The sequence below is a fragment of the Cebus imitator genome, unplaced genomic scaffold, assembly GCF_001604975.1.
Source record: "Cebus imitator isolate Cc_AM_T3 unplaced genomic scaffold, Cebus_imitator-1.0 Scaffold635, whole genome shotgun sequence".
Lineage (NCBI taxonomy): Eukaryota > Metazoa > Chordata > Mammalia > Primates > Cebidae > Cebus > Cebus imitator.
This window is the reverse complement of record NW_016107950.1, coordinates 153,882-172,842: the sequence shown is the minus strand read 5'-3', so window position 1 is coordinate 172,842 and position 18,961 is coordinate 153,882. Positions and strand designations below refer to the sequence as shown.

The window sequence follows — 18,961 nt, the reverse complement described above, 5'->3', positions numbered from 1 at the left end:
TGATACTTAAGATTCAGATATCTAGTTTTTTCTTGACAATATGGAGGAAAGCTGGTAGGTTACAGAGACTGTTAGAGTCGTTTTGCAGGGCCATTTTGCAATACCTGCTGAAATTCTGTTTATATCCTTTGACCTAGCAGTTTCAGTCTTTGGAATTTGCCCTATGGAAATGTTTACATAAGAGTGCAAGGGTAATAGGGATGTTAATATGTTAATAGCATTCTTTTTTCTATTTTTCTTGAGACCGGGTCTCTCTCTTTCATCCAGGCTGGAATGCACTGGTATTATCTTGGCTCACTATAGCCTTGACCTCCCAGGAGGAAGCTATTCCCCCACCTCAGCCTCCCAAGTAGCTGGGTCTATAGGCATGCACCACCATGCCCGGCTAATGTTTGTGTTTTTTGTAGAGCTGGGATTTCACTATGTTGCCCAGGCTGGTCTTGAACTCCTGGGCTCAGGTGATCCCACTGCCTTGGCCTCCCAAAGTGCTTGGATTATAGGCATGAGGCACTGCATCTGGTCCCCACCATTCTTTTTAATGTTGAAAAATTGCTAACATCTAAATTTAATCGTATCATGGAATATTATAAAGCTGTTAAAAAGGAAGTAGATCTGTGTGTATGCCATGAACTCACAAAGCAAGTGGCAGTACATTTCGCATTTATTAAAAAGTATTGTATAGATTATGTTTTAAATATTATGTATCTATTATAGATGTAGTTTTAAAAAATGTATATTCCTAGTGCATGTCTCAAGTGGTTTGAGGCAAGGCCTGAAGACCTGTTCTTTAAGCAGATCTCTTCAGGAATTCTGATGCCAACCCAGGTTTTGAGAATCATTGAAATGTTGGATTGCCTTAAATATTAAGTACCCTTTTTCTTTTCTCCAGGGCCTGGAAATTTACACTCCAAGATTCTAGGACAAACACAGTAAGTTGCTAATACAATCATGAGTAATTTTTTTTTTTTTTTTTTTTGTGCTTAAGAATAAAAATGCAAAAGGACGCCAGGCTGCAGAAAATAGCTGTGAGAGCAGTTTGAAAGCTGCTTTATGAATTCCGTATTTTTTTTTTGAGATGGGATTTTGCTCTCTCACTCTTTTACCCAGGCTGGAGTGCAGTGGTTCTGCTCGCTGCAGCCTCTACCTCCTGGGCTCAAGTGGTCCTTCCGCCTCAGCCTCCCCTTCCTCCCTTCCCAGTAGCTGGGACTACAGGCCGATGCTACCATGGCCAGCTTATTTAAAAAATTTTTTTTGTAGAGAGGAGGTCTCACTATATTATCCAGGTTGGTATTGAACTCCTGGGCTCAAGTGATCCTCCCACTTCCACCTCCCAAGGTGCTGGGATTACAGGTGTGAGCCACCACACCCAGCCACCAGTAATGTTTTCACATGGTCTTACGTAACAATTGGAGAAGGGGGAAAACGGGTTTCCTGGCCATCCAGCCATGACTGGGCGGGTAGCACTGGGCAGGGCACCTTTAACCAACAGTGAGCAAGCTGGGTTTGCCAAATGTTTTGGCAGAAGGCACCCTCCTCACACAGGCATGCTTGTTTCAGTGTTGCTTTCTAGAAATGTTTGTATTTCTCGAAGTTCTGCAACACTGAATTCTGCTGTGGTTTGCAGTAAAGGCTCAGAAAGAATTGCAGGATCCTTTTTATGCACAGGAGCTCAGCCTTGTGAAACAAACCTTTTTGTGACTTGTACTTGTCTCTTATCCTGTTTCTGGCCTTAGGAGGTCACTGAGACAGTGAACCCCATTTGTAGAGCTTGTAATGCCATCTTTATCTGTCAGGGATCAGGGAGTGTTACTCTGGTCAGAGCTTTCATTCTTTAGGTGGGATTTTTTCCTCTTTTATCTCTAAGAAAAGAAGAAGGTGGATCAAGCTTACACAAGAATGTGTGCATGTGGGAGAAGAAGGTAAAAGGCTTAATATCCAAGTGTCAGTGTTAGCACAACGCAGAACTTCATTCCAAGCTTACTCTATAGTTGCAGTTACCTTTTCTTCGTGAAAATGCTTTTTGTGGGTAAAATTAGTATTAATGATCCATACAGTTAAGGGCAAGATCCCCAACTGATTCTTTGTATGGATTTTTAAAATTTTTTTTGAGACAGAGTCTCTCTCTGTCACCCAGGCTGGAGTGCAGTGGTGCGATCTCGGCTCACTGCAACCTCTGCCTCCTGGGTTCAAGCGATTTTCCTGCCTCAGCCTCCGGAGTAGCTGGGATTACAGGTGCCTACCACCACGACTGGCTAATTTTTGTATTTTTAGTGGAGACGGGGTTGCACCATGGTGGTCAGGCCGGTCTTGAACTCTTGCCCTCATGATCCGCCTGCCTCAGCCTCCCAAGTGCTGGGATTACAGGTGTGAGCCACCGCACCTGGCCAGATTTTTTTTTAATAACTAACATGTTTTTCTTTAAATTACATTGAGGAGTAATTTAATGAAGAATTTTGTTTTTTAAGGTAAAAACAGACTGTGTATAGGACATATCTCTGATACATTTTAGATTGTAGGGTTTTCATTTGTGAATAAAGGATGTTGAGAGTGCTGTAACATCTTTTTTTTTTTTTTTTTTTTTTGAGACAGGGTCTTGCTCTCTTGCCCAGGCTGGAGTACAGTGGCTAAATTTTGGCTCTCTGCAGTCTCGACCTCCTGGGCTCAAGTGATCCTTCGGACTTAGCGTCCTGAGTAGCTGTTCCCATAAGCACCATGCCCAGCTAATTTCTTGTTTTTTTGTAGAGATGGGCTCTCCCTCTGTTACCTAGGCTGGCCTTGAACCCCTGGGCTCTAGCGATCCTCTCACCCAGCCTTACAAAGTGTTGGGATTACAGGTATGAGCCATTGCTCCTGGACTGGTGTAATATCTTTTAAAAGGTATTGGGTAACAATGGGGCCTCTGAGTGCCTTCCTAGCTGTGAGAGTGCAAATCCTGCTAGGGGCTGAATGAGGGCCACTTTGCTCCTGCATTTAGAGGACACCAGAGTAGGGCTAGGGGCCCCCACTGGACTGGGGGAGTTTTTCCTACTTTGCAGAGTGCTATATAACTTTTTGTCTTTTAAAATTTTTAATTTGCTAAATAAAAGGGACACATGCACAACATCATTGAGCACACAGCTGCTGGGACGCTATCCTGCCCTCACCCTCTCCTCTCTCCCACAGGCGTATGTGGGCTCTGCAGTCATGACTGATGAGACATCCGTGGTTTCCTCCCCTCCACCATACACGGCCTATGCTGCACCGGCCCCTGAGGTAGGAAGAACCCTGAGCCTCCATCTCAGGGAAGCTTGGGGTCTATGCTGCTGTCCTGCTTTGTTTTGTTTCTTTAAATGAAATTAGAAACATACTCTGAACCATTTCTTCCTTTTTTTTTTTTGAGGTGGAGTCTCGCTCTGTCGTCCAGGCTGGAGTGCTGTGGCATGATCTCAGCTCACAGCTCACTGCAACCTCCACCTCCCTGGGTTCAATCATTCTTACATACATGTTTGAGAAATGAATCCTTTTTTTTTTTTTTTGAGACAAAGTCTCATTCTGTCACCAGGCTGGGGTGCAATGGCTTGATCTCGGCTCACTGCAACTTCTGCCTCCTGGATTCAAGCACTTCTCCTGCCTCAGTGTCCTGAGTAGCTGGGACTACAGGTGCACGCTGCCACGCCCGGCTAATTTTTTGTATTTTAGTAGAGACAGGGTTTCACCATGTTGCCTTGGCTGGATGTGAACCTGAGTGAGCTCAGGCAGTCCGCCCGCCTTGGCCTCTCAAAGTGCTGGGATTACAGGTATGAGCTACTGCGCCTGGCCATGGATTATTTTTAGATACAGGTCGAGTAGCCCTTATCCAAAATGCCTAGGACCAGAAGTGTTCTGGATAACAGATTTTTTTTGATTTTGGAATATTTACATAGGTAGTGAGATATCTTGGGGATGGAACCTATGTCTAAATACAAAATTTATTTATGTTTTGTATACACCTTATCTACATATCTTGAAGGTAATTCTATACAATATTTTTAATCATTTTGTGCATGAAACCGTTTGTATCCTGAGCTAGCAGAAAGCAAAGAAAGGTATCACTGTCTCATGTTGAAGCATTTCAGATTTTCAGATAAGAGATGCTCAGTCTACATGTTGCCTGTAACTTGTCTTTTTCTTAACAAGGCCTTTCACAGAATTAAGAATTTTGGCACATTCTGATTTATTGGCCTTGCCTTTTGATTGTGCTTTTGCTGTTATGCTAAACTTAGCTTGACAAACGTAGCCCAAGTTTCCTAAGATTTTCTCCTACATTATTTTCTGAAAGTTTTATTGTCTTAGGTTTTATAATTAGTCTGTATTGATTTTGAATTAGTTTTTTATAAGATATATGTCTGTTTCAGGGCTCTATTGTATGTATCTATTTCTGAGGTCTGTGGTCTGTTCCATTGTTCTGTGTGGTTACCTTCCTTTGGTACCACACAATCTTAATTATTGTAGCTATATAATAAGTTGGGAACTGGGTGGACTGATCAGCACCCTCTTGATTCCTTTTTGGAAACCTTGCAAGGCTTTTGCAGGAATTGCCTTAAACCTGTGTATCATATTTATTTGGAGAGTAAGGACATCTTTATTTAATGTTGAATCTTCCAGTTATAAACATAGACTGCCTGTGTATTTAGATCCTCTTTAATTTTTTCATCAGCATTTTGAGGTTTTCAGTATAAAAATCCCATATATGTTTTGTTAGATTTACAGGTATTCCACTTTTTTTTAGTGATTGCATATCGTATTACAATTTTAGTTTTAGTTTTCTTATATTTATTGCCAATTCTTATAGAATTGGTTTTTGTGGGTTGACCTTGCAGCCTGTAAACTAACTTTCTTTTTCTTTTCTTTCTTTTTTTTTTTTTGAGATGGAGTTTTACTCTTACTGCCCAGGCTGGAGTGCAATGGTACGGTCTTGGCTCACTACAACTTCTGCCTCCTGGGTTCAAGCAATTCCCCTACCTCAGCCTCTCAAGTAGCTGGGATTACAGGCCATCACCATGCCTGGCTAATTTTTTGTATTTTTAGTAGAGATGGGGTTTCACCATGTTGGCCAGGCTGGTCTTGAGCTCCTGACCTGAGGTGATCCATCTCCCTCAGCCTCCCAAAGTGCTGGGATTACAGGGGTGAGCCATGGCGTCCCACCGGCAGCCTGTAAACTTTCTAAACTCACTTAGTCTAGTTCCTTTTCCTGTAGATTTTTTGGGATATACTGTATAGGCAATCATGTCATCTACAAATAGGAACAGTTTTCTTTCTTTCTAATCTGTGTGCCTTCTGTTTTCTTACCTTGCCTTATTGCCTTGGTTAGACCTTCAAATATGTTGAGTAGCAGTGGTGAGAAAAGACATTCTTGCCTTGTTCCTGATTTTACGGGAGATCTATTGAGTTTTAAAAATTTACCGTTGTTTTTTTTTGAGACGGAGTCTCACTTTGTCGCCCAGGTTGGAGTGCAGTGGCACAGTCTCCACTCACTACAATCTCTGCCTCCCAGGTTCAAGTGATTCCCCTACCTCAGCCTCCTGCGTAGCTGGGACTATAGGCACACACCATCATGCCCGGCTAACTTTTTATAGTTAGTAGAGTCGGGGTTTCACTATGTTGGCCGGAATGGTCTCAATCTCCTGACCTCGTTTTAGTGCTGAATTTAGTATTTGGTTTTATATATGCATTTATTTAGTATTTAATACATTCATTAAGTATGCTGTTAGCTGGAGGTTTTTTGTAGCTATTCTTTATTAGATTTACGAGTTCTCTTTTTCTGGTTTCCAAGAGTGTTTATCATGAATGGGTGTCAGTTTTTCTTCTTTTTTCTCAGAGATGGGGTCTTACTTTGTCACCCAGGCTGGAGTGCAGTGGTACTATCATTAGCTCGCTGCAGCCTTGAACTCCAGGGCTAAGGTGATCTTCCTGCCTTAGCCTCCTGTGGCACTATGCCTGCAAAAAAGAATTTTTTTTTTTTTTGTGGAGACAGGATCTTGCTGTGTTGCCTAGGTTGGTCTTGAACTCCTGGCCTCAAGCGATCTTCCTGCCTGGGCCTCCCAAAGTGATTTTGTTAAATACTTTTTCTGTAGTAATTATTATGATTATGATTATTATTTTTTTCTTTTTAGCCTGCTAATATGGTGGATTATAGTGATTGGTTTTCACATACTGAACCAGCTTTGCATTCCCTGGAATAAAGTCTACTTGGTCATGGTGTATTATTCTTTTTATTTATTGCTGAATTCAATTACTAATGTTTGTTAAGGATTTTTACAGCTATATTCATGAGGGATATTGGCCTATAGTTTTCTTTTTTTATACTTTGGCAATAGAATAAATTGGAAAGTGGTTTTCTGCTTTTCTAGTTTCTGGAAGAAATGGTGTAGAATTGGCATTAATTATTTTTTAAAATTTGGTAGAAATCTCCATTGAAACTATCAGGGCCTAGAGATTTCTTTTTTGGGAGATTTTACATGAAAAATTCTGTTTTCTTTTTCCTTTGTTTTGGCTTAACCAACACATATATCTATTCATCACAGTTCTGGAGGCTGGAAGCCCAAGATCAAGGTGCTGGCAGCGTTGGTTCTCCTAAGGCCTTCCCTGGGCTTGCACATGACCTCTTTCTCCCTGTATCCTCACATGACCTTTCCTCGGGCCTACCGCAGATGCATCTTTGTTAGTAGTTACTTGTCCCCTCAAATTTTCTAGTTCGTATGGAGTAGGTTTTAATAGTTTGTACTTTTTGTGGAATTGTTCCTTTTCTTGTAAGTTGTCTGATTTATGTGATGTCTTCAGAGTCTATAGTAACATATCATCTAGTTCATTCATTCCTGATACTGGTGATTTGATTTTTCTCTTTTTGACAGTTTACTAAAGGTTTTATTAATATTATGAATAGTTTCAAAAAAATAACTTTTTGTTTCATTCACTTTTTCTGTCGCTCAATTTTACTGATTCTGCTCTTTTATTTTCTTCCTTCTGCTTGCTCTGTGGCCTTTGGTTTTCAAACATTTGACTATAATGTATGTGTTTGTGTGGATTTCTTTGGGTTTATCCTGTTTGGTATTCATTCAGCTTCTTGAATATACAGGCTTGGGTTTTTTGCTAAATTTGGGAAATTTTGAACCATTATTCTTGAGCGCTTTTCTAGCCCCAGCCTCCTTCTACTCTCCTTCTGGCACTCTGATGACGTCCCTGTTAGTCTCATGTGTCCCAGAGTTGCTCATTTTTTTTTTTTTTTTACTTCAGTCTATTTTTCCTCTGTTGTGTTCTGATTGGGTAATTTCTGCCCTTTATATTCACACTTATGGATTCTTCACTTTGTCATCTCCGTTATGTTGTTGGGCCCATTCTTTGAACCATTTAAATTGGTTATTGTATTTCTTACTTCTGAAATTTCTCTTTGGTTATTCTTTATATCTTGATATATAAAATACTGAATGCATGTCTTTATATACTCTTTACTGAGATTTTTCTCTTTTATGGTAGATATTTTATATTTCCAGTGTGTTCATAATTATTGGAAGGTTTTTATGATAGCCTCTTTAAAATCTTTCCAGATAATTCCAGCATCTTTGTCATCTTGGTGTTAAGTGTTTTTTGTTGTTGTCTTGTCTCATTTAGTTGAGATCTTCCTGGTTCTTGGTATGATGAATGGCTTTTGATCAAAAGCTGGACATTTTAAGTACTGTAAGACTCTGAATCTTATTTAAATCTTGTGTTTTAGCAGACCTCCTTCTGGGGGGCTGCTTTATTTCTGCCAGATGGAGGTGGAAGTCCGGGCTCTCCTTGGGCCTCAGTTGACACTCATGGGCCAGGTTTCTTGTCACTGCAGAGGGGGTTGTGAATTTGGGCTTTCACTAGATCTCCACTGAGACCACCCTGTCTGGGAAGAGGAAAGGCTCCATCTTATTGCTTCCCCCGTAGCCTCCACTGATACCATGGCTGCCACTGAGAGGTCCTAAAAGACTCACTCTCCACTTGGCCTCTGCTGATCCCATCTCAGTGGGATAGGGAGGGCATCTTATTTCTGCTGGGTGGGAGTGGGGTTCTGGCTCCCCACAAGGCCTCCATGGACACTGTCCAGTGGGTTGTGGGTGTTTTGTTTCTGTCTGGCTGGGAAGAAATTCTCAGTCTCTCACTCAGTCTTATTTGACAGTATTCTGAGGGCCTGGCGGTACCCTGCTATAGTCTGCTGAGCACGGAAATTCAGGCTCTTCATACTTGGCCTTTTCTGGTGTGAGGCTGTGGGTTTTTCTGTGGTTGTTCCCTGGAGTAGAGAGGTTATTGTCTAAAAATGTTCTATCTTGCTGGGCTGCCCCTTTCCTGTTTAGGGTCTTTGTGAAAGAGAGCAGTTCTTCTCAGGGCCTTTATGGTTTGCAGTGGTTGGCACTTCCAGCTTGCCACCTTCCCCATTGTCCAGTTTGGGATGTGTGAAGTGAAAAGGAATCCTAGGGGACCTACCGTGCATCCTCCCTCATGTGCTTGTCACTCTTGTCTTGTCACTCTTCAGTCTTCTTGTGTTTGCTTTGTATATAATGCCCAGAGATTGTAGTTGTACTTAGGAGGAATATGGGAAAGAATGTCTACTCCATCTTCTAGAAACCTCTTGTCTCCTGCTTTTGTATGATAACAGGTTTAGATCTACACACACGTTTGCCTGGCCATACCTTTGTTCTCCCTGTATGAGAGCACTTGTCACAGAACGACATTAATTGTGTCTGTGTGTCTGATTCCTTCTCACCTGTGAGTACATATGGAAGGCCAGCCCTTGATTTCAGTATTTCTCAGCATATAGTGGTTATTCACTCAGTCAGTGGAGGTGGGACTGCTGCCCGTTTCTGGTTGTGCCCTTTCATGGGTGTGTGCAGCCAGAAAACCATCGGTCCCCTGCCCAGGTACCACACTTCAGGGCACCCTCATCTTCCATACTGTGCCTGGAATTGCCAAACTTGGGCCAGAAAGGATTCTGCTTCTAGGCTGGCTTTGCCTGGAAAATAGTTTTGGTGAATCTCATTATCACCTGGTTCAACCTTATTTTACAGATGGGCAAAGGAAGGCCCAGGTGTCTTACTGAAGGTCAGGTTAACAGTACAGCTGAATTGAAATCCAAATCTCATGCAAGTCCAGTTCTCTTCTTTTATTGGGTTTTTCTGCCTTCTTCATTCTGTAGCCTGAAAGTGGGCTTCAGTTGTAGTTTTTGTGTTTTTTTTTAGTAACCACACTGTTTCGTGTTTTTTTTTTTTTTATCGATTGCAACCTGGAGACCCAATTTTAATACTTTACCAGAGGTTTCACAATTGTATTTCTAATGGGCCTCTTTCTTTTCAGCAGGCATACGGCTATGGGCCGTACGGTGGTGCATACCCGCCAGGAACTCAAGTTGTCTATGCTGCAAATGGGCAGGCGTATGCTGTGCCCTACCAGTACCCATATGCAGGTAACTCACACCAGCCTTTCCTGCCTGATTTCTCTCCATTTACTGAGTAGACCAGAGAGACCTATAAACATTTTTATTTTTCGGTTTAAGCTATATTTTCTGGTTGTGGACCGCAAATCACTCTGTTGTTATGCTTTAAAAAAAGCCTTTGGTAGTTTCATACTGCTCTGCAAAGCTAGAGTAGGCTTGATTTTTAGGACTTTGCTGTTGTGTCTGGATTAGTTCTCAGAAGGAATTTGTACTCATTGGGATTCAATTACGTTAAGAAGCAATCAAAGTAAGAGGCCCATTTTAAGGGATGAGAGGTGACCTTTCAGCTGTTCTCCTTCTGGTGACATCCTTGGAAAGTTGTCACTGCTGAGGTGATGTTCTGTTTCACAGTGGAGTAGAAGGGCTTGTATTTATTCTGGGCTTGGAGTCTGTTCTTTCTATTCTTCATGTCACACGAAACACATGGCAGGCGTGAGTGACTGATGTAGGGCATCACTTGGCAAGGGGGTCAGCAGGATAGAGTTGTGGGACAGTGCTGGCCACCTGCTGGGGCTGCATGGTGCTGGCGTGGCAGTGAGGGTGGGAAGGGCAGAGCTGTGGCTGATAGTTCCTATGAAGTGAGGCCGGGCAGATGCAGTGGGCATAGCACCATAGCACAGGCGGATGCACAGGTAGGTGGGCTGGAACCAGAGGCCAAGCTCAGAAGAGATGGAAATGTGGAGGTTTGCAGGAGGAGGAGTGGTTCTGGGCTGTGAGCAAAACTAGCATGGTGTCTCAGCACAGAGGCAGTGGGAGGCAAGCTGGTACCAGAAGGGTGGGTCGGTCACTAATAGTGGTGCCCAGAGAAGTCAAGACCTCTGGGTTACAATTTTAGATGGCGTCCTTGTAGTTGTTGGTGGTTGCTTTGGCTTTTGATGCATTTAGCACTTAAAATGGGTTCTAGAATAGAAATAGAGAGATCTCATACTCCTCTGTTCGGGGAATCTGAGGCAGATTCACCCAACTAGCATGGACTTTGGAGAATTCTACTTTGCTTGACTTTTTTTCATGTCAAGTTGAAAACCAATAAAATAATAATAAGTAATTATGACAGGTTAAATATTTGTCCATTGTCTTGTGAGCCTAGCACAGATATTTTCGTTTGAATTACAGTAAGTTCTTCCTTAACATCAACAGTAGATTATTGGAAAATGTGACTTCCAGTGAAACATGTAACAAAACCAATTTTACCGTAGGCTAATTGGTATAAACAAGAGTTAAGTTTCTATGGCTTATTTCTGGTCACAAAAACATCACCACTTCTAATATCAACCATTGAAATTAATGTGAGCTATACATACATGTAAGAAAGATTAATAAACACAAGTAAGATAATGATTTACCTAGTTGGTTCATGACCATGGATGGCGGGACCCTTTCCCAGCAGCTCAGGGCTCAAGGTGGGGAATTCACCATGAATAGGATGCCATCCCATTGCGGGGCACACTCACCCATACCCACTCTCACTCCGACTGGGACAGTTTAGACACACTGATTCACCTAAGGGCCACATCTTTGGGATGGAAAGGAACTGGACTATCTGGAGAAAACACACAGACATGGAAAAAAAAAAAAAAACCTTCAAACTCACACAGGTGGTGCCCAGAGGGGAATCAATTATTTTCTTCTTATCAATGTTATAATGAAACTATGTTAAATGAAACAGTGTTATCTGGGACCTGCTGTACTTCCTCCACATAAAGCGTTTTCTCCTTGGCTGGGCGTGGTGGCTCACGCCTGTAATCCCAGTACTTTGGGTGGCTGAGGTGGGCAGATCATGAGGTTAAGAGATTGAGTCCATCCTGGCCAACATAATGAAACCCCGTCTCTACTGAAAATACAAAAATTAGCTGGATGTGGTGGCACATGCCTATAGTCCCAGCTAATCGGGAGGCTGAGGCAGGAGAATTGCTTGAACACAGGAGCTGGAAGTTGCAGTGAGCCAAGATCGTGCCACTGCACTCCAGCCTGGCAACAGAGCAAGAATCCATCTTTAAAAAAGAATTTTTTTTTCTCTCTTTATAAACATGCGTTTATATTTCTAGTCTTGTTTATAAATATTCTGTGTATTGTCCCAAGTGCTACGTAATACTCATAAATATTTTTAGTAATTGCCTATTATCATATTGGGTGAGGTATTACTCCTTGCAGTATTGGCTGTTTTTTCTTTCTCTCTCCCACCTTTTCTTTTTCTTTTTTTGCTGTTGTAGATACTGCTTTGAACATCTTTAGTCATTTTTCTTTTTGTTCCTACTGAATATGTATTATTCCTCTTTCCTTTCCCCTTTCCTCTCCTTCCCTTTCTCCTTCCCTTTCCCTGTCCCTGTCACTGTTCCTGTCCTGTCTTGTTTCGCTCTTGTTGCCTAGGCTGGAGTGCAATGGCACGATCTCAGCTCACTGCAACCTCCACTTCCCAGGTTCAAATGATTCTCCTGCCTTAGCCTCCCAAGTAGCTGGGACCACAGGCATGTGCCACCACACCCAGCTAATTTTGTATTTTTAGTAGAGATGAGATTTCACCATGTTGGTCAGGCTGGTCTCAAACTCCTCACCTCAGGTGATCCACCCTCCTTGGCCTCCCAAAGTGCTGGGATTAACAGGCATGAGCCACTGCGCCTGACCTAGAATATGTTTCTTTTTTTTTTTTTTTTTCTTCCCCCAATTAGAATGTATCTCTATATGCAGACAGGCCCCCACTAAGGATGGTTTGACTTAATGATTTTTTGACTTTACAATGGTGCAAAAACAATGTGCATTCAGTAGAACCCGTACTTCAGGTATTCCTACCTTCATTTTGTTTTTCACTCTCAGTATAGTACTCAGTTATGTGAGATCTTCAACACTTGATTATAGTAGGCTCTGTGTTAGTTGATTTTCCCAGCTGCAGGCTAATGTAAGTGCTCTGAGCAGTTGAAGGTAGGTTGTGCTAAGCTATAATGTTTGGTAAGTTAGCTGTATTAAATGCATTTTGACTATGATGTTTTCAACTTATGATGGGTTTATTGGGAGGTAACCCCACTGTAAGCTGAGGAGCATCTCTATTAATATGTCAAGAGGCATAGACATTTTTGAGGGTTTTTTGGGATATGATTTAAAAATGTAAGAGATTTCAAACATAAAAAATAGGGATGATGGAATAATGAACTATCTTGTGCCCATCACTGGCTTCAGCAGTTAACCACCTTATGTCTAATCTTTTATCTCTACCTCAGCCTCCTTTCTCTATCTCTGGATTAGTTTAAGAGACATCCTAGATTTTTAATAATTTCATCTGATAATACACATTAAACCTGGATAGCATTTTACCAAGTTGATTCCAGAATGATTTACCAACTTATAATGCCACTAGCAGTTGCCGATGCAGTGGTTTATCTGTAATCCCATAAAGATTGACTGTTGTGCTTTAAAAGTTTTGACAGCTTCAGTAGGTCTCAAGTGGAATCATTGAGTTGCTTTAGTTTATATATCCCCTTTTATGAATTATTTTCCTTTGCACACTTTTCTGTTGGGATCCTATGGGGGTGGTGATTTTTAAGCCTTAGACATGCCATGTGAGACCCAGCCTCTTTCTCAGCTTCCAGCCCACAGAATAGGGCAGTTGCCATTGTTTCTTACTGTATAGAGAGCACAGATATTGCAGACATGGTTGTTTAGGGCACTTCTGGAAATGAGTTCATCCTTGCCCTTAGCTCTCCTCAGTGGAGTAGCGGTGGCACTCTCACAGGCAATACTCGGAATGCTTGCCACATGAGGGGCTGAGCCAGTGGGCACTGTGGTCAGCCTGCCTTATGCTGACCCTGGGTTGCCTTAGGGGGGTGACCAGGCAGTCCCCAGACTTGCTTGGGTGGAAGGGTCAGGTGGGTTTGTGGTTGATGCATAGCAGCTTGTGCTGACAATCAGATGGGTGCTTTGCCACCTCCATGCCATCCTGTCTGCCAGGGTCTCACTGCCTAGAGCTAGTCCACAAGAACCCTCCTAGTCCTGCACAGAGCTGGTTATGGCATTCTGTTGAGTGTGATTGGAACTAGTGGTCAGTCAGTCAACTGAGAAGGTACACAGTGCTGTAGACATTCTGTAAACATTGTGCTGTGATTTAACCTGCTAGTGGGTGCTCGTTCGGCTCTCTCGTGTTGCGGGGTTGAGGTGTTTGCTTGAGTCGGCTCCTTTGGTTGGAGTCTTCTATTTCTGTCTTGTAGAGACCATCCTCATGACACGTCATTGCACTGCAGTTTCCAGGGGTAAGTCCAAGAGCAGACTTCTAGATTTTGGGACTATAGTCCTCCCATCCCCCCATCTTTTATAGTTTTCTCAATTCCCTGTTTTGATGGTAATTTGTAAAAGTAACCTTCCTTTAGTCTTTCCTGTAGTATCTTAGTTGCCATAGAAACTGTGTCTGCCTTTTTCTCATTCACATTTTGACCATTTGTGTAATATTAGTTAAATTAGGCAATTAATAATGAGTGTGACGTGGAAGCATCCACAGCTGACTCCGGCAAGGTGAGCTCAATGCAGGAGCAGAGCTCAGTAGGAGCCACAGGAGTGTGACCTGCAGGGGGATGCAGAATGTAGATTTTCCATGGGACCTTTTCCTTAGGTCACTTACAAGTTCTCTTGTGTTACATTTGCCTAGTCGGAGTTGACAGTACTGAACATTTTAAAATGTCAAGGCTGTGAAAGTAAATGCCATAATTCCCTAGTTTTGAAATTTTAACATTGCAGAAATAATCACTTGCTTCCAATACTGTTACCTGTACCAGATGAGCCTCTAGATTTATGATGGTTTCTTTGTGCTACTCTGTGCCTTTGATTTTTGTCTTCCATCGTCCTCTGTTGTTTTTGAGGCATTAATGGGTATAAGTGCATACTGTAGTCAGAGTGCCTGGGTTTGTATGCCTTTACTGTCCTTAAGCGCTGTGTGCCTCAGTTTGCCCATCTGCAAAATAGGGACAAGAGCACACTCACCTGAACCAGAGCATTTCAACGTATGTAGTGCTGTAAGTGGTTGGAAGTGTTCACCTTTGTTATCACTGCGGGTTTCACTTCTGCTCTTCATCCACATGTGCACATCACTAGTGAGTAGTTTTTTTTCGAGACAGAGTCTCACTCTGTTGCCCAGGCTGGACTGTGGTAGCAGGATCTCAGCTTACTGCAGCCCCCGCCTCCCAAGTTCAAGCAATCTCATGCCTCAGCGAGGGTTGACAGGCACAGGCATGCAACACTGCCCTTGGCTAATTTTTTTTTTTTTTGGTAATTTTTTTAAGAGAGGGTTTCACTGTGTTGGCCAGGCTGGTCTAAAACTTCTGGCCTCAAGTGATCCACCTTGTCAGCCTCCCAAAGTGCTGGTATTACGTCTGTGGCCCACCTCGCCCTGCTGTTGAACCATTAAGGGAATAGAAGATCAAGAAGGAAAGTTAACACTATTAATACCTGAGCAGTTTGAAAGCTACTAGGCAATATAGCTGTGAAGCATGGAAGAGAGCAAACAGTACATTTCCAGTTGTAAGTTTTAATCTTGCAAATTAAATTTGTTTGTAGTTTATTTTTTTTTGAAGTTTTCATCTCTAACATAAGTATTTATTTTTTTCCCCATAAAGACATGCAATAAAATAGAGTAGGCTGGGCACGGTGACTCACGCCTGTAATCCCAGCACTTTGGGAGGCTGAGGTGGGTGGATCACTTGAGGTCAGGAGATTGAGACCAGCCTGGCCAACATGTGAAACCCCATCTCTACCAAAAAATACAAAAATTAGCCAGACATGGTGGTGGGCGTCTGTAGTCCCAGTTACTCAGGAGGCTGAGGTGGGAGAATTGCTTGAATGTGGCAGGTGGAGGTTGCAGTGATCTGAGATCCAACCACTGCACTCCAGCTTGGGGACAGAGCAAGACTCCATTTCAAAAAAAAAAAAAAGAAAAAAAAGTTACTTGAGCAGATTTAAGATTTAATTTAAAAATTGGTTTGCATGCATACTAAAAAGCTAATTTGCATTAGGTGGACATTTCCTTTTTGGGTTTTTGATGGGCACTCTGTATTTCTCATGTTCCCCATTTGTCTGCCACTTAATAAGCATGATGTGGAAGGCTGAAGTAGAAATCAGAAGCTGGAATCTGAAGCTTCATTAGGGTTCTGCTCTTTGCAGTTTAGGGACTTTGGCCCTTAGTGAGCTGAGGATCTTGGTTTCCTCCCAGGGCGGTTTCAGGGATGCGGGCCACACGTTGTGCCTGTAGTGGAGGAGGGGTGGGGCACCCAGTGTGACAGGAGACAGCGGATCCTTGTTGTGAAAGGAGAACTGATGCTTTGCATATGTTGAACTTCACAAACTGCTGCTCAGAGATCTGCTATTTTCCTTCTCTTTTAGGACTTTATGGACAGCCGCCTGCTAACCAAGTCATCATTCGAGAGCGGTATCGGGACAACGACAGTGACCTGGCGCTGGGCATGCTGGCAGGAGCAGCTACGGGCATGGCCTTAGGGTCTCTATTTTGGGTCTTCTAGAGGCCTCAGGGTCTTGATGTGCATAGCTTCTCACAACCCTATGTGCAATAAGATGATTTATTTGCAGGGCATTTCTGTTTGTGACAAATGTTTTTAATAATAGTTTTAATCATTCCTTTGAAAGTAGTGATGTCATAATTGTAACTAATCCACATAAGTACCACAGAGAAGGGTTTGAACTGTGCTGTTTTGTTCAAACATTGGCTCTCCGGGGGCACAGGCTCATTCCAAGACTGTGGAACTCTCAGAATACCTTATTTGAGCATACCTGTTTTGAAAGGCATTTTCTTTTTAGAGTTAGGTGTAGTGCTTAAGGGTTAATTTACTCTCGTGTTATGCCAGTGTTGTGGCAAGAAAAGCTACAGCCTCTTCCGTTTAACTTTTTCAAACCACAGGCCAGAACTGGTTGCGTGTTACTTAGGAGTTGTGGGTTGGTAAGCTCCCAGGTACTTCCTGAGGCCATGGTGTGAGAGCCCCTGACCTGCCCTCTGGGCTCCACAGGCCCCCATCAAGGCCGTCGGCCCGGGATGATGGGGCATAGCTGCCTTTGAAGAATGATGCTTCAGAAATCTGCCTGACCCGAGTTTCCTATTCTCACTTTATTCTGGTATGGTTTTGGTAGCCATACTTGGAAAACATAACCCACATTAGGAGTTGATTTGAGCCTGAGAGTTTTAGGGCTTTATCCTTTAGAACTTGGAGAAGCCGAACAATAACAAGTGTGTGGAGGCAGATTTACTTGATTCAGAGGGAGCTGTCTGAGTGTGTGGCTGCCTAAGCCTATTTTTCTACTTGCTGAGGGAGTAATATTAGAGGAACAGTGAGGGAGTGGAAGGAGAGCCTTAGTAGAGTGTTCCCATTTTGCAGAAGTGGGGCCCTGTGACTGTTCACTGAGCACCAGGGCAGACCGTAGCTGAGCAGACTTGGGTTATGGATGTGAAATGGGGCCCAGGGGCCCTCAGGACAAAGAGACTGGCTCAAGGTACCACTCAGCCTGGCCAGGACCCTCACTCAGCCTTGCTTTTGTTCGTGATCTCTATGTGATAGAGAAACTTAGAACATTGAATTTTGAGCCCCAAAAGTATAAGTCTTTGGAAAACACAGTCCAGCCTTTCTGTCAAATGCTCTTATTTCCAATATTATGAAGTATGTATTTCAGATATTCACATTTCTGTTATTTCTTGTTTTCAAGCTCTGAATTATTCCAGTTTTCTGCGCTGCATGCTTTAAACAGTGTGCTTTTACAAAGGCAGTTTAGCACAGTGAATGTTCCTGCCCCACGCTCCATATGGTCCTTTTTTCCCTAAAATACACTCCAGGTAGCACAGACTTGTTATTTTGCCTGGCTGGTTGCACTCATGCTGTCTTGCTTTACTGCTCATCCACCTCCCTCTGAGGCCAACTTAAGCCGACTTATATAGGACTCCATATGAAGCCAGACACCAGAGAAACTGAGTGGTGACCATGGGTCTGTGTTTTCTCTCTAATCCCAGGGGACTTGTTGACATGGAAGTGTCTGTTCCCACATGGAAGGATGTGTACCTGTCATCTCTGAATAGATGCAATGTATGACAACACTAGTGTCCATGGTTTAAAATGTTGCTTTGAGGATATTCCATCCGTTGTAAGAAGAATGGCTTTGTTCAGGTTATAATTGTTATTAAAGCTGTATGTACACTTTACTGTAAAACTATTAAGTTTTTCATGTTGCACTGGTGGTAATTTTGAACTTGGAATTACTGGGTGGGAATTACAGGAACCACAGAGTATTGACTTTGGCTGCCGAAATGCTCTTGAGGCAGATGTTCCTGTGTTCTCCTGGCTGCTTCTGCCTGAAGGGGAGAGGTGTGGACTGAAACTTGGGCACCATGTGTGTACCCTCCGCAGTCCCCATCCCAGTGGGGCCAGCCTCATTAGGCAGCCGTAGATGAGCCTGGAAAGTGACTGTCATTAGTGACTTGATTCTGGTATGAAATGCATATTGGGGATAAGGTGGGCTCAAGTATTTCATTTTCTTGACCACAACTCCCATAGATGCCAATGTTTTGACAGCCTCAGTTTCTCAACGATGTCCTTTGTTTACAGTGCTACACTTAGCATCTAAGTCAAGAAGTGCGTGAGTTAGAAGAAACTTCTTGTTTAGGTTTGAGTAAGCATATTACTTCCATGTGTACTTTTAAATAATGATCCATACCTTGAAGAAGCTGGCTAATGACACATTGTATACATGCTGATCTGATGTTCTTTTCATTCCTTGAGTCAACTTCAGGGTCTTGGATATTAAAGAGGAGAGGGAGAACTGTGCTTAATGTTTTGGATCATCATTTGTGAGCAAGACCAGACTTTGCCCATTTTAGGCCGTCAAGATTCAAGGTAGCCATCTCTGGATTCTAAGAAGTTCCTGCAGTGGAGACAAAATGACCCAAGTGTATTTTCCACAAGTTTTGATCCTGTGTAAAACTTCTTTTTCCTTCCCTAGTGTATGCAGATACAAGGCATGGAATGCAGTTCCATTTTCTCCCCAGAGTTGATCTTTTTGTGATTGCTTTCCCGTCTCTAGTATTCCGTTGTGTCTACAGAACTTTTTCCTACATATGCAAATTGTACATTTCTAAATGAAAATGTCAATACATTAAAGCATTAACCTTAAAGGATGTTTCCTTGTGACTTCTGTTGTTTTTTTAAAAATTACTGGCAGTAACATACTCTCAGGTTTTTCTGCTGTCATGGATCATAAGAATGGCATTTATTGAGGACCTAGCAAGTGCTAGAATGTGTTGTCACATCAGAGACAACTCACTGAATTCTTAGTGACTCTGTAAGGGAGGTGTTATCCAGGTTCCACTGGAGGGACTGAGGCTCAGAAGTTAAATTACTTACTCAGGAGTGTGCAGGCAGTAGGTCTCCACATCGGATGTTAAAACGCCGCCTTGTTCCCTGTGCCATGTGCTTATGAGAACATGAGTTCCACAAACATAGGAATGGGCTGTGTAGT

At 42.7% G+C, this 18,961-nt stretch overlaps 1 protein-coding gene across 10 annotated transcripts in view; it reads left to right on the top strand.

The window, feature by feature from the left end:
* Positions 1–18,621, top strand: part of PLEKHB2 (pleckstrin homology domain containing B2) — a 46,968-nt gene extending 28,347 nt beyond the window's left edge. For 2 of the 10 annotated variants that reach the window (XM_017517527.2, XM_017517533.2), the window contains 5 exons: positions 890–929; positions 3,163–3,273; positions 9,334–9,442; positions 13,669–13,710; positions 15,830–18,621. In XM_017517527.2, coding sequence (XP_017373016.1) covers positions 890–929; positions 3,163–3,273; positions 9,334–9,442; positions 13,669–13,710; positions 15,830–15,966 — 439 coding nt within the window. In that variant the 3' untranslated portion in view covers positions 15,967–18,621. The remainder of the gene's footprint in view (positions 1–889; positions 930–3,162; positions 3,274–9,333; positions 9,443–13,668; positions 13,711–15,829) is intronic. The other 8 variants (XM_017517532.2, XM_017517535.2, XM_017517531.2 and 5 more) reach the window with 6 other exon arrangements.
* Positions 18,622–18,961: the final 340 nt, after the last annotated feature.